The 18,478-nt window shown below is 48.6% G+C and overlaps 1 protein-coding gene across 1 annotated transcript; it reads right to left on the bottom strand.

The window, feature by feature from the left end:
- Positions 1–14,250: 14,250 nt before the first annotated feature.
- LOC309968235 (DNA dC->dU-editing enzyme APOBEC-3G-like) lies at positions 14,251–17,586 on the bottom strand. Its single transcript, XM_082849465.1, has 5 exons — positions 17,488–17,586; positions 17,036–17,180; positions 15,681–15,960; positions 15,131–15,246; positions 14,251–14,867 (listed from the first exon to the last, which is right to left on the bottom strand). Exons 1-5 carry the CDS (start codon positions 17,514–17,516, stop codon positions 14,853–14,855), a joined length of 585 nt encoding a protein of 194 aa, XP_082705591.1. The 5' UTR covers positions 17,517–17,586; the 3' UTR covers positions 14,251–14,852.
- Between the last annotated feature and the right edge of the window lie 892 nt (positions 17,587–18,478).

The raw sequence follows: 18,478 nt of genomic DNA, 5'->3' as shown, positions 1-18,478 counted from the left end.
TAGCCCCAGGCTTGCTGCAATTAGGGAAAGCCCGCGCGCAGCAACGAAGACCCAGTGCAGCCAAAAAAAAAATGTCCTTCCCACGTGGATTCCGAATCTCGTCCCCAGTGTCACTTACAGTCCTAACCCAGGGTCCTCCCCCACGCTCCCCCTGAGGGCTGGCTGGGCCTTCCCACCAACCCCCACCGGGCAGCTGACCCCGGAGGCCCTGATCCTGTGAGGCCCAGCCCTGCGCAGGGTCCCAGCTCCTGCCATCTGCTGGAACGTCGCTGTAGTAGAGCTGGGGCTGCAGAGTCCTCAGGCCACGGTCGCTGTGCTCATCAGGAACGCAGTTGGGGTCTGAGCACATTCAGAACAAAGGCTCCAGGAAATGTACCATGGGCCCCGGCAGTGCCTCGTTGCTTCCAGCTTCTCCAGAATGTTCGAGGAGAATACGAAACACGTCTCCACACGGTGAGATTCCTATCAGATGGAAGGCCACCAAGCTCAGTGTTTTGGAAACCTGTTCTCTCCCACAGGGAAGAGAAGGCCGGTTCATTCATTGATTCCCTCACCTGTTCAACGGTAGCTCACTGAGCACCTACGCGCGGACACACTTCAGGCAGGAACCTGGGATACTAGGGTGGGCCAGGCACAGTCCTGCCCTCAAGGCAATCCCAGTCTGGATCCATAGTGACCCCCACCCTCTCCATCCCACAGACCCCCTCCTATATCTGCCTGTAGACACAGCAGCCTGGACTTTTGCCCCAGCAGCTACGTACAGGTGTCGCCCTGACACCTGCAGTCAAGTTGGGGTGGAACCAGGGGTAGTCATCAGTTAGCCATTAATAAATAAGAAACTGTAAACTGTCTTCACGGATCGAGCTTGCTTTAATTGTTCTTACAAAAACTTGCATGTATTCTAAGCTTAACATAGTCTAAACAGTAAGGTGTTTGCCCAAGTTTTTTTTTTAGGAATTTGGAGTCAGCTGTGTCCAGTTTGAGCTCAAGCCAGTTAAGATTGGTTAAGACCACTGACCCTCCAACTGGGCATGCGTGAGTGTCTGCTGGGAGACCTTTTGACATCAGAGGTGATGCCGAAAGCTCAGACTCCGTACACTGGTGCTGAATCAAATCTCGGAGACAGAATTTTGGGTGAAGTAGAAAAAAATAGCTTTATTGCTTTGCCAGGCTCCTGCCCTCGAAAATGTGTCCCAACCCGGGAGGAATTGGTGAGGAGTTTTTTTGTTTGTTTGCATTGGGTCTTCGTTGCTGTGCACGGGCTTTCTCTAGTTGCATCGAGCAGGGGCTGCTCTTGAGCAGGGGCTACTCTTCGTTGCCGTGCGTGGGCTTCTCACTGCAGTGGCTTTTCTTGTTGCAGAGCACGGGCTCTAGGCATGTGGGCTTTAGTAGCTGTGGTACGCCAGGGAAGCCCCTGGTGAGGAGTTTTATACCAATAGTTCAAGGGTGGGATTGCTGACAAGATTAGGGTCTGTGCAAGACCCGCTCCTGCAATTTGGCCTCAGGTAATCTCGAACAAGGACCCTGCCCCAAGGCTGCACTATTGCTTCTTGACGGCTCCTCCCTTGTCTCTGTATCCCCTCCCTCCTCTGATTAGCAACTGTTTGAACCCGCCCTTTGGAATTCAGTGAAGGTCATGGAGGCTGAACAGAAAGGCTCCCGTGCCCAGGGGCCCCACAGGGTTCTGCTTGGTTTCAGAGGGTCAAAAACTCCACCCTCAGTGGGAGCTGGTGCTGCCATCTTTGGACACTCTCCCCATGAAGACCCTGTAGCTTAGCTGCATCTGCTCAGAACGACAGTTACCTCGCCGCCTTCTTATCTCCAGTCACCTTTCGCCATGCTCCCCACGCCTCAGCTTTATCTCGTAAATACCCCAAGCCCTCATCATTTCTCCCATGTTCTCTCTTGGATGCCTCCTGAGTAAACCTCTTCTCTGCTGCAAACCTTGGCATCTCAGCCTTTGGCTCACTGTGCGTGGGGCAAGCAAACCTTGTTGGGAGGCAACCATGCCCAGGGACAAGGCAGGACAGAAAGGGGAGGATGTACTGCAGGTAGCCATGATGGCAGCTCTGCTCCAGGGGCCGGTGGGAACCGCTCTGGCTAACTCGTGGGCTGGTCTTGGTCACACTAAGCATTGTGGAGTGTTCTGAGAGGCACCCCAGGACCCAGGTTTTCATCGTTGTTGTCTCCACACAGCTCCACACTGCCAGCATCTTTGGTAAACTTAGTGGGAGGAAAGGTGTACAATCAAGAAAATCCCACCCAGAGCTTCACCTTTGAAACCAGGTAGGACCCTGTGGGTCTCCTGGGCATGAGCCTTTCTGTTTAGCCTCCATGACCTTCCCTACGTTCCAAAGGGCAGGTTCAAATAGTCACTAATCAGGGAAGAGAAGAGATGCAGAGACAAGGGAGGAACAGCCAACAACGATAGTGTAGCCTTGGGGAAGTGTCCTGGTTCCACATCAAGGGATACACATAACAATATCTTTGAGCTCTTTACAGAACTAAGACCTCCAACAAATGGAAGATGTAGCGTTCTTCATTCCAGGGATGACCACCTGAGGCCAGATTAAAGGAACCAGAGAAATTCATCAAAAGATTACCTGAAACCAGATTAAAGGGGTACAGGCCCTGCACACACCCTAATCCTTATCAGCAACCCCACTCTTGAACCATTGCTATAAAAATCCTCACCAAATCCTCCTGGGTTGGGATGCACAGTTTTGAGGGCACTAGCCCACTGTGGCCCCCTTTGCCTGGCAAAGCAATAAAGCTATTCTTTTCTACTTCACCCAAAATTCTGTCTCCAAGAATTAATTTGGTGTCAGGATACGGAGGCCGGATTCAGCTTCAAATTTGTGCCCAGTGTGGGGCCGACTTAGGAACAGCCCCAGGAGGGCCCCCTGGCTTGATCGGATGCTCTGAGGTTTTCTCCATGCCATCCCCTTTCAAGAGAGCAGAGGGCTGCAGAATTCCTTCAGAGGCCAGATCGCCTGGGACCCTTGCCTGGAAAGGCCCAGCCCTGGTCATACCCCTTCCACCATCCCAGCAGTCAGCACTCCTCCAAGTCAGGAGTGGGCAGCAAAAGAGGGACCATCTTAGCAGCTGCCAGGGTCACTTTTGCCTTGAGGACACTCCCTTCTTCCTCCTGCCTGCACCAGCTCGGATTTCCTACACCAAGGAGTTATTGGGGGGAAGGAGAAAAATGGTGTCTGACATCGAGACACCTCGGCCAGAATCTGGGTAAGTCCCCTGGATGTGTGCTCCGGGGCTCCTTCAACTTTGTGCCTCTGGAGAACTTTTGCCTACATCTGGGGAACATTTCGTTTCCATCTGGGGACTTTCCGTTTTGGAAATCCCACGTAAGGCACTGCTTGGACTAAGGTCACTGGCTTAGTGGGACTCTGAGCTCTGAGCTGTCTGATGTTTTCAGATTTTGTTTTTTGTATCTGTTTTCGTTTTGTTTCTGGCGTGAGTCTTCCGTCTGCTGGTGAAGGTTCTGGTTTGTTTCCAGTCCCTGCATGAGCGTTTTGTGATCGGATATGGGAAGCATTTTGTTGATTCCATCTGATAACTTTCCCTGGGGAAAATTGTGGCAGCTTGGTCGACCTATAGTGATAAACCTAGGACTAAGACAAGAACGCGATTCTATTGTCATTCTGTTTGGTCAATGTACATTCTTGAAAGTGAGGAAAGGTGGCCAGTGAATGGTAGCCTAAATTATTATACTCTTCGTCAGCTAGAACTGCTTGGTCACAGGAATGGGAAGGCTGGGACTTCTCTCCACTCCATGTGGATTAGCCACACTGAGTTCAGTCCCTTGTGGGAACTGAGCCACTTTGGGCTCCCTGAGAGCCAGTTCTGGGTTTGTTCTCTTTTAAAAACTGAGCCAGTCTGTTTGGAAGCCTATGTCTGTGAATGGAAGTGGAATTTTTAAACTATACCCGCTCTGATTTTCTGTCTGTGCAGCTGTAGCTTATCTGTTGTTTGTGTTTTCTTTGTGTATTATTTTGGGGTGAGCCACTCTGGGAAAATTCTAACTGCTCGTTGCGAGCCACTTTGAGACCTCTGTCTGGGAGTAGAAATGGAATCTTTGGGCTATTTATCGATTGCATTGTAATCAGATGTGTCACCATGCCCTTTTCAAGTCTTTCTGTCATTTACAGATAGTTTTTATTGTACTCTGATGCCTTTGCAAAAGTGCTTCATCTTTAAGAAGATTTACGTGAAGGACCATTTTGACAAGTACAGGTCTTATAAACTTCATATCCTACTGCTGAACTGGGTAAGAAATTAAAAATCTTAACGGAGAATCTGATGGCTTCATAAAAAGTTGAAAAAGGATTGGTCACTGAGTGAACTGGTGAATACAGTTAGAATGTTTATGGGTTTTTTAATTACTTTTTTTTTTTTTTTCGGACGGGAAAGTAGGATTCGTTGGTGGGCATGAGTAAGGAAGAGACAGTGCCAAGACTCTCATGAGTGCAGGGCCCATCATTTATCCAGGGAGCCACGATTAGGGATATATTTGACTCCCCAGCCATCCGGGATGAGCTGCTTTTCTGCCACCATGTTTTCAAATTCATCTGCATTAAACTTAGTAAATCCCCACTCCTTGGAGATGCGGACCTTCTGGCGGCCAGGGAACTTGAACTTGGCCCTGCCTAGGGCCTCAGTCACGTGATCCGTGTTCTGCAGCTTGGGGAAGATGGATATTATGACTTGGCCAATGGGGGCCCTGGCCACTGTGCCCTTGGGCTTTCCAAAGACTGTGCATATCCCTGTCTGGAGCCTAGATTGGGCACAGCATGCCAGTCGTGAATGTCCACTGGAAAGGACTGTCTCCAAGGTCCCTTAGGGGAACCCATACAGGCAACAGACTGCATACACTACCGAGGAGGCTACTGTTTGCAGCCATTGTACACTGGGGAAAAGAGCACGGTTGGCTTAATTGACGGCAGATTATTACTGGTTTTGATCTGTGTTTTCCAGACATAGAGAAGTCCTTCCCCTCAAGCTACTTATGACTTAGAGCAATTGGATAAATTACACCTCTGTCAGAAAAATGGAAATATATTTTTTTTCTCTCTGCCTGGTCCCTCCAGAAACTGGAGATTCTTGTGTTCTGAGCAGCCTTACCAGGTGAATGGGAAAGACTGTCTCCTGGCATGTGTAGGAATCTTGATATTTCGGCGACTTCTAGAAAGGAGACATCCACGAAGGCAGAATCTGGTGGCAGGCTTCTGTTTCAATAGATATGAAATTCTATTTCTGTTCGTTGAAGTCTGTATTTATGAAAGTTATTGTGTTAATCACACTTTTGCCCTGATGTTTAGGAGGAAAGGAAAATTACCGAGTGAAGTTAGAGTGTAATTACTCATGACTTATCACCGTTTGCTTTAGGTCTACTGCTAAAAGTGTATATACAATGCTTGTGTGACAATTGGGTATAAATGATCAAATGTACGGCCTATAAAGCATTTCTTCATTAACATACCTCTGAGCTTGTTCACAATATACCTGATCAATTTTTCCCCAACATGGATTAGCTAGGCAAATACAAAGGAGGCCTAGCACCAAGGGACACGATCTGCACCAGGGACAAACAGCTGAATTACCCCAGCATTGAGGGACAGATGTTTTGATCATCAGTGTCTTCTACTGAAAGACTTTCAATCAAGAGAGGATATGATGAAAGAAAAACATCTGCACATATTAATGTATGAGGAAGTCACTGGCTTATACATGGTTTAACTTAAATTTTGCTCATCAAAGCAGCCTGTTTTGTGGCCTTTCAGACATGCATTGTACATCTGCTTTAGCCATCAAGGAGGAGAATGCATTTGAAAGTCAAAATGGAGGAACTGTTGTTCAGACATCCAAGGTAAAACGACGTGACTGTTGCAGAAGTTCCAGTTGTCACTTCCTTCTACCTCTAACTGCGTCTGTTGCACCAAAATGGCAGACAAAGGGATTGAGATCTCAGTCATATAAGACTCAGACCCAGGACTTGGAACTCAAATATATTTCTAATTTGGTATCTATCCATTCCCCCAAATTTAGACAGGATTATGCTCCATTTCAGCAGGAAGTAGCCAGAGTGGTTGTCATCCCATCCCCTGAAGGATTTGGGGAAAGATAAAAGCGAAGTGGGGATTAAAATTGAGTCCCCCTAGAATCGAGTTCTTCTGCCGAGTTTATGATTAACATCTCTATCCAAAACAATTTTTCCTTTTCTTGTCCAACATCTGTTCTCCTCAAGATTGAGGAGTATCAAAGAAAAGGGGGGGAGTGAAACTGAGCAGGGCCCTGTGGGTCTCCTGGACATGGGAGTCTTTCTGTTCAGCCTCCCTGACCTTTCCTGAGTTCCAAACGGCAGGTTCAACACTGGAGCCTACCTGGGTTCCTTGGTGGGACTAATGGTGGACTCTGGGAGGGCTTATGCCAAGGAGTACTACCCAGAACTTCCGCTGCCAGTGTCCTTGTCCCCACAGTGAGCCACAGGCACCCCCAGCCTCTGCAGGAGACCCTCCAACACTAGCAGGTAGGTCTGGTTCAGTCTCCCCTGGGGCCACTACTCCTTCCCCTGGGTCCCGATGCGCACACTACTTTGTGTGTGCCCTCCAAGAGTGGAGTCTCTGTTTCCCCCAGTCCTATTGAAGTCCTGCATTCAAATCCCAGTAACCTTCAAAGTCTGATTCTCTAGGATTTCCTCCTCCCGTTGCCAGACCCCCAGGTTGGGAAGCCTGACGTGGGGCTCAGAACCTTCACTCCAGCGGGTGGACTTCTGTGGTATGTGTTCTCCAGTCTGTGAGTCACCCACCCAGCAGTTATGGGATTTGATTTTACTGTGATTGCGCCCCTCCTACCATCTCATTGTGGCTTCTCCTTTGTCTTTGGATGTGGGGTATGTTTTTGGTGAGTTCCAGTGTCTTCCTGTCGATGATTGTCCAGCAGCTAGTTGTGATTCTGGTGTTCTCACAAGAGGGAGTGAGAGCATGTCCTTCTACTCTGCCATCTTGGTTCCTCTCAGCCCTTTTTGTAGTTTTGATGTGCATTTCTCTGCTAGTTAGTGAAGTTGAGTATCTTTTCATGTGCCTCTTGGCCATCTGTATGTCTTCTTTGGAGAAATGTCTATTTAGGTCTTCTGCCCATTTTTTGATTGGGTTTTTTTTTTTTTATTGAATTGTATGAGCTGTTTGTATATTTTGGAAATTAAAGCCTTGTTGGTCACATCATTTATAAATATTTTCTTGCAGTCAGTAGGTTGTCTTTTTGTTTTGTTTTGTTTATGGCCTCCTTTGCTGTACAAAAGCTTATAAATTTGATTAGATCCCATTTGTTTATTTTTGCAAAAGCAAAAATTTCTATTGTCTTGGGAGACTAACCTAAGAAAACATTGGTATGATTTACACCAGAGAATGTTTTGCCTATGTTCTCTTCTAGATTTCTATGATGTCATGTCTTCTATTTAAGTCTTTAAGTCATTTTGAGTTTATTTTTGTGTATGGTGTGAAGGAGTGTTCTAACTTCACTGACTTACATGTGGCTGTCCAGCTTTCCCAACACCACTTGCTGAAGAGACTCTTTTTCTCCATTGTATATTCTTGCCTCCTTTGTTGAAGATTAATTGACCATAGGTGTGTGGGTTTATTTCTGGGCTCTTTATTCTGTTCCATTGATCCATATGCCTGTTTTTGTGTCAATACCATGCTGTTTTGATTACTGTAGGTTTGTAGTATTGCCTGAAGTCTGGGAGGGTTATGCCTCCAGCTTTGCTCTTTTTCCTCAGGATTGCTTTGGCAATTCTGGGTCTTTTGGGATTCCATATAAATTTTAGGATTATTTATTCTAGTTCTGTGAAAAATGTCATGGGTAATTTGAAAGGGATTGCAAATGACATTCAGCCTGCCTAGTGCCAGTCAAACAGCTGCCTGTCCAGACAGCGTAAAGAGAGCATGCTGGACTGGACATCTAATAATACAGAAAAAAAAATTTCTGCTACAAATGAATGAGAGCTAAATACCCTCCAAGAACTGTCAGCTCCTGATTGGCCATTGGGTTCAGTACACATTTCCCATCAGTATCCAAGCAAATGTTTGGCGTTAATGAGGTTGATGTGAAATTCACGTCCAGTTTGTACTTCACTTCACCTTCCTTTGCACCTACAACACAAGAAGAGATCTATAGAGACACTAGTTCTTAACCTGAGCTTCTTGCAGTCCAGAAAAAAGCCAGGTGCTAGATTATTTCAACCACAGTTCCTTGGGGCTTTCTGAGTCCCTGTTTCACCCAGAGTGTGGGGAAGGACATCTCCCTGTCTTGGGCGATGTCCAAGCTCAAGCCCCCCTCCCAGTTGGGCCCCTGCTGTGCTTTCGGGCCCACAAGGCCCATGAGATATTTGGCTGCATCACCATCCATCACATGTTACCTAACTTCTTCTTTTACTATTTGAACCTAAGTAGTAGTTCTTCAAATTCAAAAAACAAACAAAAAAGGCAAAAGCAATCATGTTTTTCTATGGATTTCTATTAAATTTATATATTATTTTAGTTTTATTCATTCCTTATTAAATTTATTACAAAGCATTTTCTATGGGTTTTGTCCCTACTGTGAACGGAATTAGAAGATATTCATGAAAAGACACACACCATTACAAAATCAAAATGACAAAGAAACCCAAAACTAAAAGCAAAGTTGTGCCATCGTTCTTGCCAACTCCAGCCCTGTCGAACACCACGGCTTCTAACTACCTCTCTAACTTCCACAGTCCTTTCCTTACAGTTACATGATGTGCTTATACTTCTGGGTCTTGATCCATCATCTTTTGACGTCATTTCTGATCGGGGAGAATGTACACCACAGCATCTTCCTTTCACTCGTCTCTGCCTGTGAAGTGATATCACTGTTCTCAGACCGTCAACTCTTCCCCACCGCCCCAACCCTTCAGCTTAAATTCTATTTTTCATCATGCCAACCATGAACGTCTCCCGTGGCTTCCATATTTGTAACAGGGGGGCTCAGCCTCCCCTGTGTTTCTCCCTGCCAGTCCACCTCCCCTGAAACTTCAGCCTTTCATTTTACATTTCAGAGAAAATATTCTGCTGTGTTAAACACCCACCACTTTCTGCAGTTTAAATCTAAAGGTATGCAGATATTTGTCTCTCCACGAGCAGGAAGAGTTATCCTTCCCTTCATAGTGTTGCAGTGTCGCTTGTACAATGACACTTGTGCACCTCAAAGTCTCTTAGTGTCACGTTCAGAGGTATTTCCCCTTTTGATATTTCATAACCAGACAGGAAGCATGCCCTTGTTAACCCGAATTCTGTTTGGAGCACACCAGAAACCATCCTGGGGACATGGCGGGGTGCCCCAGGGGAACTCATCAGAGGGGAGATTGGGGCCAAAGGATCTCCAGGGAGGATGCAGGACCACTGCTCAGCCCGAGCAGGGCTGGGACAAGAATGAGGGTTCCTGTAAATGTCTCCTGTACAGAAAGAGCAGTCAGCTAGTTCAAATGAAAATATAGGACCCCAGTTAAATGTGAATATATTTTTGGTTAAGTTCCAAAAATATATATTTGTTGTTTATCTGAAATTCAAAGTTAACCGGGTATGCAGTCTCTGTCACTAGCAGTCCTCTGATACAGTGCTTGTGTCTGTACCCTCTGACGCCTTGACACAGAGCATGGCACCTTCACAGGGTTCCAGGATGATGAAGATACCTCCCCTCCAGCTCCCTAGGTGACAAATGCTCCTGTCCCCTCACTCGGGCCCCTCCAACCCTCAGCCCTGACCCTCCTTTGCCCTCTCCAGACATCTCCCCAGGATCCTGGTCCTGTCTCAGTCCCTCCCCTCTTCCCTGAAGTCTCTCACATGTGCTCTCTGGTCTGACTGGGCCAACTCCAGACTCCTGGGCTGGAAACCCCGGCTTTGCTTGTGACCTTCTCCTGCCCCTCTGTGTGCATCCTAGTATAACTCACAGTCTTTAAGAAAGTGTCTCAGTGTTGGCTAGGGACTGGCACGGACCCAGGTGTGAATCTGGCCCCTACCACGTCCTACTTGTGAGACCTTGGGAAGAGGGGAAAAAGGATTTTGCCTCATAGCAAACTAGTGCTAAGTAGTAATTCCTTGTTCTGAGATTTGGTAAAGTTGGGATAAGCTTATGTATGAAAAGGGCTTGGTCAACGCGAGGAGACATGGTGAGTTTGCAACCAAAAGGTAGCTGTTAATTTAAAGCCAAGTGAGGGACTTCCCTGGTGGTCCAGTGACTAAGACTCCACGCTCCCATTGCTGGGGGCCCAGGTTCAATCCCTGGTCAGGGAACTAGATCCAGCATGCTGCAACTAAGAGCCTGTATGCCGCAACTAAAAGATCCCGAGTGCCGCAACTAAGACCCAATGTAGCCTAATAAATAAATTAATTAGTTACTATTAAAAATAAAATAAAGATAAGGGAAAGGGGTCCCCTCTCAGTCCATCCTCCCTCCCATGGGCGTGACTCCTTCGTCTCTGGGGACTTGCAGACTCCCTGGCACACCTGCAGCAGGAGGGGGCAGGAGACACAGAAATGAGGGCATCAGCTGAGAACACAGCCGGGACCCATCAAAAGAGGCCAGGCCCAGACATCGAGTCAGGAGTGCAGGAGGAGAACCCCTAGGGGTCAGAGGAGGAGACCCTGGGAGGAGGAGGTGAGGCCCCATCAGCGACACTGAGGGGCTTGGGAGCAGGAACCAGCCTGGCCTGGGTCTCGGCCAGAACCGCTCTGCTACTGAGGCCCCCAGTGCTGCCTGTCCACCACGTCTCTCTGGGCACCTGGCTGCACGCGGTGTGAGCCAGAATGTGCCGGAAGACTGCATTATCTGTGGATTGAGTGATTTATTAAATGAGTGATTTCTCCTCTTTTTTATAGTAGCATCATCATCTGTTGAAGACTAACTATGTCAAATCGTCCTGAGTACTTGACGTTTAACTGCACAACAGCCCTCAGTCAGTCACTATTATTCTCCATATGTTCCAGGTGAGGAGCCCAAGAACCGATCGTTTTCCCTCTGCAGCCCACACTGGCTCAAGTGAAACACCAACAGAAAGTGTGACCTGTGAGTTTTCCCATCAGCCCCTTCTCACGGTAGGATACTGCTAGTATCCATTAAAAAGATGTACAGGCTCTGAAGTTCTGGGGTTTGTCCCATCCTCTTTCTTCCCTTCTGGAATGAGATGTGACGTCTGGAGGTGGGCAGCCATCTGAGGCCCTGAGGAGACAAGTGCCGAGAGCTGAGATTGGGGAGCAGGAACAGCAGGCTGCTCCTTGACAGCATCGCTGAGCAGCTGAGCCAGGCCTGGACCATCCTACCCTCCCCACATGGCTTCTTCTGTGAAACAAGCCTGACTTATAGCCCCTCCAGGTAGCTCTGTCCCTGCCCACCCTCCTCCATCCCAGCATCCTGTCCTTAGGTCCCTTGTCTTTCCACCCTTGGCCCTTGGCCCTGCTTTGCTCCTCTCCTCTCCTTTCCTATCCCCTCCTCTCCCGTCCCCTCCCCCTTCCGGGTCACACTGTTCTATCAGTCCTTCCCTCCGGGGTGCCAGCCCTCCCTGACTTCGTCCCTTCCTCCCTCCTTGGCCATCATCATCGTCTCTCCCTTATTTTCTATCCCTTCAAGTCTCAAACCAAATGATTCCACTCCCAGGCCCTCACAGTCATTGTGTGAGGTTGTGACACAGTTTGGGCCCCTGACATGTGAGCAGAAGTCTGTGAGGGGAGACCTGGGGAGACTTCACTGTCTGGACACCTGTGCAGGACAACCAGCTGTCAGGGGCTGACTCAGCTCAATTCAGGCCCGACAGAATCAGTGGCAGGAGAGAAATCTAGTGCCTGAGATGGGTCCTGCTTGGGTCCATGTACTGTGCAGGGGCCAGTTCATCATCTGTGCAGGAAAGCACCTCCCTGGCTTCCCCTACAGGGTGGTAGAATTAGGAGTGGTGTGGGGCTGAAGTAATTCCTGGTGTTCACCCGACTGCTGATTTGAAATTTCCCTTCCAGTATTTAGACTCATTCTTTCTCTTCTCCTGTCACATGGTCTGTCATTTCAAAACAGTATTGTTGGCAGGGTGATAGGTTGTCAATGCCTGTAGATTCTTTTTTTAACATCTTTATTGGAGTATAATTGCTTTACAGTGGTGTGTTAGTTTCTGCTTTATAACAAAATGAAACAGTTATACGTATACATATATCCTCATATCCCCTCCCTCTTGCGTCTCCCTCCCACCCTCCCTCTCTCACCCCTCTAGGTGGTCACAAAGCACCGAGCTGATCTCCCTGTGCTATGCGGCTGCTTCCCACTAGCTAGCTATTTTACATTCGGTAGTGGATATATGTCCATGCCACTCTCTCACTTCGTCCCAGCTTACCCTTCCGCCCTCCCCATATCCTCAAGTCCATTCTCTAGTAGGTCTGCGTCTTTATTCCTGTCTTGTCTATAGGTTCTTCATGACCATTTTTTTTTCTTAGACTCCATATATATGTGTTAGCATATGGTATTTGTTTTTCTCTTTCTGACTTACTTCACTCTGTATGACAGACTCTAGGTCCATCCACCTCACTACAAATAACTCAATTTCATTTCTTTTTATGGCTGAGTAATATTCCATTATATATATGTGCCACATCTTCTTTATCCATTCATCTGCCGATGGACACTTAGGTTGCTTCCATGTCCTGGCTATTGTAAATAGAGTTGCAATGAACATTGTGGTACATGACTCTTTTTGAATTATGGTTTTCTCAGGGTATATGCCCAGTAGTGGGATTGCTGGGTCGTATGGTAATTCTATTTTTAGTTCTTTAAGGAACCTCCATACTGTTCTCCATAGTGGCTGTATCAATTTACATTCCCACCAACAGTGCGAGAGGGTTCCCTTTTCTCCACACCCTCTCCAGCATTTATTGTTTGTAGATTTTTTGACGATGGCCATTCTGACGGTGTGAGATGATATCTCATTGTAGTTTTGATTTGCATTTCTCTAATGATTAATGATGTTGAACATTCTTTCGTGTATTTGTTGGCAATCTGTATATCTTCTTTGGAGAAATGTCTATTTAGGTCTTCTGCCCATTTTTGGATTGGGTTGTTTTTTTGACATTGAGTTGCATGTAAATTTTGGAGATTAATCCTTTGTCAGTTGCTTCGTTTGCAAATATTTTCTCCCACTCTGAGGGTTGTCTTTTCGTCTTGTTTATGGTTTCCTTTGCTGTGCAAAAGGTTTTAAGTTTCATTAGGTCCCATTTGTTTATTTTTGTTTTTATTTCCCTTTCTCTAGGAGGTGGGTCAAAAAGGATCTTGCTGTGATTTATGCCACGGCTTGTTCTGCCTATGTTTTCCTCTAAGAGTTTAATAGTGTCTGGCCTTACATTTAGGTCTCTAATCCATTTTGAGTTTATTTTTGTGTATGGTGTTAGGGAGTGTTCTAAATTCATGCTTTTACATGTAGCTGTCCAGTTTTCCCAGCACCACTTATTGAAGAGGCTGTCTTTTCTCTACTGTATATTCTTGTCTCCTTTATCAAAGATAAGGTGACCATATGTGTGTGGGTTTATCTCTGGGCTTTCTATCCTGTTCCTTTGATCTATATGTCTGTTTTTGTGCCAGTACCATACTGTCTTGGTTACTGTAGCTTTGCAGTATAGTCTGAAGTTAGGGAGCCTGATTCCTCCAGCTCTGTTTTTCTTTCTCATAATTGCTTTGGCTATTCAGGGTCTTTTGTGTTTCCCTACATATTGTGAGATTTTTTTTGTTCTAGTTCTGTGAAAAATGCCAGTGATAGTTTGATAAGTATGGCATTGAATCTGTAGATTGCTTTGGATAGTATAGTCATTTTCACAATGTTGATTCTTCCAATCCAAGAACATGGTATACCTCTCCATCTATTTGTATCATCTTTATTTCATCAGTGTCTTATAATTTTCTGCACACAGGTCTTTTGTCTACTTAGGTAAGTTTATTCCTAGATATTTTATTCTTTTTGTTGCAATGGTAAATGGGAGCGTTTTCTTAATTTCATTGTCAGATTTTTCATCATTAGGGTATACTGTAGATTTTTGAATCCTAGATTCCCCTCCTACAAGATTTAGTTGACTTTTACTCACTCCAGCAGGAATTAGTGTGACCACTATACCTCCACTCCACAATGAATCAGATCCACTACAAAAGAGAAAGGCATCTGCATGTCTGCAACTTTTAATAAACTACTGTAGTTCATGATACATTTACTGAGGAAAAATATTTGGTGGAAGATTCTTAATATTTCATTTTATTGCTTTGGATTTAAAATCAATTAAAATATCCATTTCTCTAAAAATCGAAAACTATTCTGATAATATTGAATAGAATCTTACTGATGTAGATTGGGACGTAATATAGGTTTGAATAAAAAGTAAATCTACCCAGATTGTTTTTGTTTTTTGTTTTATTTTGTTTTGTTTTGTTTTGTTTTGCGGTACGTGGGCCTCTCATTGTTGTGGCCTCTCCCGTTGCGGAGCACAGGCTCCGGACGCGCAGGCTCAGCGGCCATGGCTCACGGGCCCAGCCGCTCCGCGGCACGTGGGATCTTCCCAGACCGGGGCACAAACCCGTGTGCCCTGCATCGGCAGGCGGACTCTCAACCACTGCGCCACCAAGGAAGCCCCCAGATTTTTTTTTTTAACTCTTTATTATGAGCCATTTACCTTTCACTGGTTTCTTTGGATCAATCTGGAGAGGGTAGCAAATGGCATGTTTATATTTCTCAAAAAAAGCTGTTTTTTTCTCCTGTTCAACAGAGGTCTCCTGACTTCTTTAGAGAGGTTGACGTCCATCCTTCAGTTTTCCTGCGTCTAGGACGGGAGTAGGGAGTGAGACAGTTGGAAGATGAAACAAAAACCGAGAGGAGGTCTGGGGAGTGTTACAAAGATGGGGAAGGAAGGAGGGACACAGCAAGTGAGAAAGTAGAGGGACCACATGAGAAGGGAAGGAAAGGATGAAGCTGGCACCCCATGAGGGAGCAGGTCACCCAAAGGAGGCTCTGAGAGGAGGAAAAAGCCACAGAGAGAGGAGAGGACGGAGGAGGTCCAGGGAAGCAGCAGGAAGGAGCATTCACCTGGAGAATCGCCTGCAGGTTGTTACATAGACGTTGACTCACTACTTCAAGCCCATCCCAGGGCTGAAAGGGTTTTCCCTGGTGGTCCACAAAGTTTTCCCAGCAGTGCTCAAACTCTGAGATGGAACAGGGGAGAGAAAGGTGAACTCCAGTCTGGGGAAGGGTTGGGGCCACAGGGCTGAAATGACTCTTCGGGACAGACTTTCCCCGTCATAATTTCACTTCCTCCTCTCTCCTTCCTCCTGGGGACTCAATAGCTTACCCCTCCAGCTCTTTCTTGCACCTGGAATTTGAGCCAGCCCAATTCTCCTTTCTGGAAGTCCCCTAGTCTTTCTTGCATATCCACCCACTCCCCTTCTTCCCCTCCCCGAAGCAGCTCTGCTCCCCTGAACTCTCTCTTCCCATAGACTCCTTCCAGAGTCTAGCATCACCTCTCAGGCAGCACACAAAGACCTCTCTACCAGGGATTCCCACCCTACCCGCCCCTTTCTAGCAACTTCCCACAGGCCTCTCCCTGCCACCGCCCCACCCCCAGGAGACCCGTGCTGACCGTTAGAGGTCATGATGGCGATTTGGGCCCCAGCCGCCTGCAGTGTGCGCAGCCCAGCCACATAACCGAAGCGGCTATAGATGCGGGAGGCGAAGATGTGCAGGCTCACGTGGCTGTTCTTCCCCAGGAAATCAGCCAGTTCCTTGGCACAGGTAACACAAGGGGTCCAGGAGATGAAACAGGTGAGCCTGTAGTGCAGCTCCCGGTCCAAATTCCAAGAATCGATCCGGTCCAGGAAGCAGTGCTCCGCATGGCAGGGCCCCCCTGGTTTGTTAGCACCCTACATAGAAGAGGAAGAAAAGTGGACGGGGTTGGGGCAGGACGAGGCCAGAGTAGGCAGGTGGGTGAGGCGCTGGGCAAGCCTCAGCACCAAGTGAGTGGTGTTTCAACGCAGCATTTACGTGATTCAAAGTAACGCAAAGCTCCACGAGAGACTCAGTATCAGTGTTTTACAAAAAGCTCGGCAAGCAGTGATGACCTGTTATCGGCCCTCGGCTCCCTGTGGCTCTGCATAGCACTGAAACCCATCAGTCTTCATGCAAATGTTGATGTTTTGCTCATCATAGAATTGCGTTAATTTTGATTTTTAAACGATTGCCTTAAAATGTGACTCATCCTGATTTCTGAGTTTTCTGGAGCCCGAGGTAGGGCGTTCAGGAGCCTCACCTAGTCCAGCCCTGCAGAGAGGAGGCCAGGGGAGCTCCCACGCTGGCCTCCTGCCATGGAAGTGGGTGTTTCCTCCCTGGAGTGACTCACCCTGCTCTCCAGCTCCCCCTCTACCCCACCCCACATGTGCACCAAAACTTCTACAATCTTCTACTCTGGGCTTCACCCTGTGCTGAGCCCGAGGCTGAGGGGCGTCCTTGGGCTAAAGACAGCTGGCAGTGGGGTTGCAGGGATCAGCGCCCTTGGCAAGATCTCTCAAGCAGTGGGCAGGGGTCCTGCTGGGTCCGTCTAAGTCCACAGTGACTGAGGAAGAAATCGGGCTCTCTAGCCAGAGCCATCCCCCGGGCGGAATCCGGGGAAGAACCCGGCCCCTTGTCCAGATGCCTTTCCCTCTGTCCCAACCCCTCCCCAGAGGCACAGCAGGAGAGGAGTAGCCTAGTCCTAGAGCCTGGGGTGACATTGGAGGTACCAGGCCCTGGATTGCTGTGATTGGCTTATGACATGTGGCTCAGAGCTGCCAGCCACACAGCAAGGGTCCTCACCTGATTCCAAGCAGAGCAGCGGTAGCAACGGCAGGGACCAGGGGTGAGAGAGCTTGTGGGACATCCTGTGTGCAACTGACAACCTTCTACCCTGAATGTCCCACAATAGGGAGGCCCTGCCTGCTGCGGGCAGGCTGGGTCAGTCACCTTGCTGCGCACGAAGCCCTTTTTCTCGTCCAGAGGGATCCTAGCGTCACCATCCAGGATCTCCACCTTGTAGCACAGGTAGGTCTTATGAGGGCTCATCTGATTCATGAAGTTCTCAGTGAAGGTGTTTTCATCCAACAGGCAACTACGGTCAAAGGCGGGAGAAGCCCGAAGACACAGGGCTCCTTCTGGGACTGCCCAGCACTCCTCTCCTCCCCGCACACTCTTTCCCTCTGCACCCCACATCTCTGCTGGAGCCACGAGTCCTCCCCCTCTGACCCCCACTGGGGGATCCCAGGGAATTCAGGATCTCCCCCCAGGAGCGATGCAAGATGCTCAGAGCCTCAATGAAGACCTGACCCTCTGCCCAAAGTCAGACTGGGTCACGGCCTCTCCCCACCATCCCGCCCCTGTCCTAGCTCCCACTGCCCCGCTCCCCTGTAACGTGGTACCTGGTCCCGGGTGATGGGCTGGCCTCCATGAGTCAGTTTCTTCACCGTCCCTGGCTCTGAGTCTTCTGTTTCTGTGCTCGGTCACAACCTGTGGCCTCCTACCTGAAGCTCTTCAAGCACCAGGAGCCTTATATACGATCAGAGCGTCTGGAAACCGCTGTGTCAGCAGAGTTGGGCCTCACCCCTTCCTGAACTCTGGCCACTCATGACACAATGAACTTCTCCGACCAAACCTCAGACCTTCACGGAGAGGTTTAAGTTTCTTTTTCCCTGTTCTGACAAAGGCCCGACTTGGATGCCACCAAGACTGACCATGGGCCAGTGAGGTCTGCGAGAGTGCGGTCATCTGGGCAGCAGGGACCGGCAAGGCAGGTGGTGAGGGGACAGACGAAAGGACAGGTGTCCATACCCTGGAGGACAAGCTCCATGGCGGCCCATCGCTGAGTCTCCTGCACGGGCCGTGGCCTGGCGCAGGCTCCCTGGGGCCGCTGGGCTGAGGGACCCGTGGGGCGCTCAGTGGGGAGGGGAGAAGCTGCTCGGACAGGCAGGCAGCCGCCTTCATCCTTGGGGAAGGGAAGGGAAGGGGAGAAACCTGGGCCGAGCTCTCCTTAGGAGCCCCCCGTGCAGGGCCAGCCGACTAGCCGTGGAGCATTTTCACCCCATTACACAGAGGAGAAGAGAAAGGCTCCCGGAGGGACCAGGCTGGACCAGGACCACGCAGGGACACGTGGCTGTGGGACGTACTTCGGCCTCAGAAAGCGTGGCCGCCCATGCTCTTGCTGTCCCCCTCCAGGCCCGAGGAATGTGGGGACTGTGTCTTCCAGCCCCAAGTGGGACCCTGGCTTGCAGCCCTGGGGCAGGAGGCTCGGGGAGCAGACACGGACCACAGTGCTGGGACCACAGAGGAGTCAGGCCTGGCTCAGCTGTGTCTGCCCCAGGGCCTTCTGCATTGCTTCCTGCCTGGGACTTATGACTTATTTGCTTGGTTACA

This window comes from Leucopleurus acutus, assembly GCF_964270905.1.
Source record: "Leucopleurus acutus genome assembly, chromosome: 11".
In the NCBI taxonomy this organism is placed as follows: domain Eukaryota; kingdom Metazoa; phylum Chordata; class Mammalia; order Artiodactyla; family Delphinidae; genus Leucopleurus; species Leucopleurus acutus.
The sequence above is the reverse complement of the archived record's forward strand: the minus strand, read 5'-3'. Positions and strand labels throughout refer to the sequence as shown.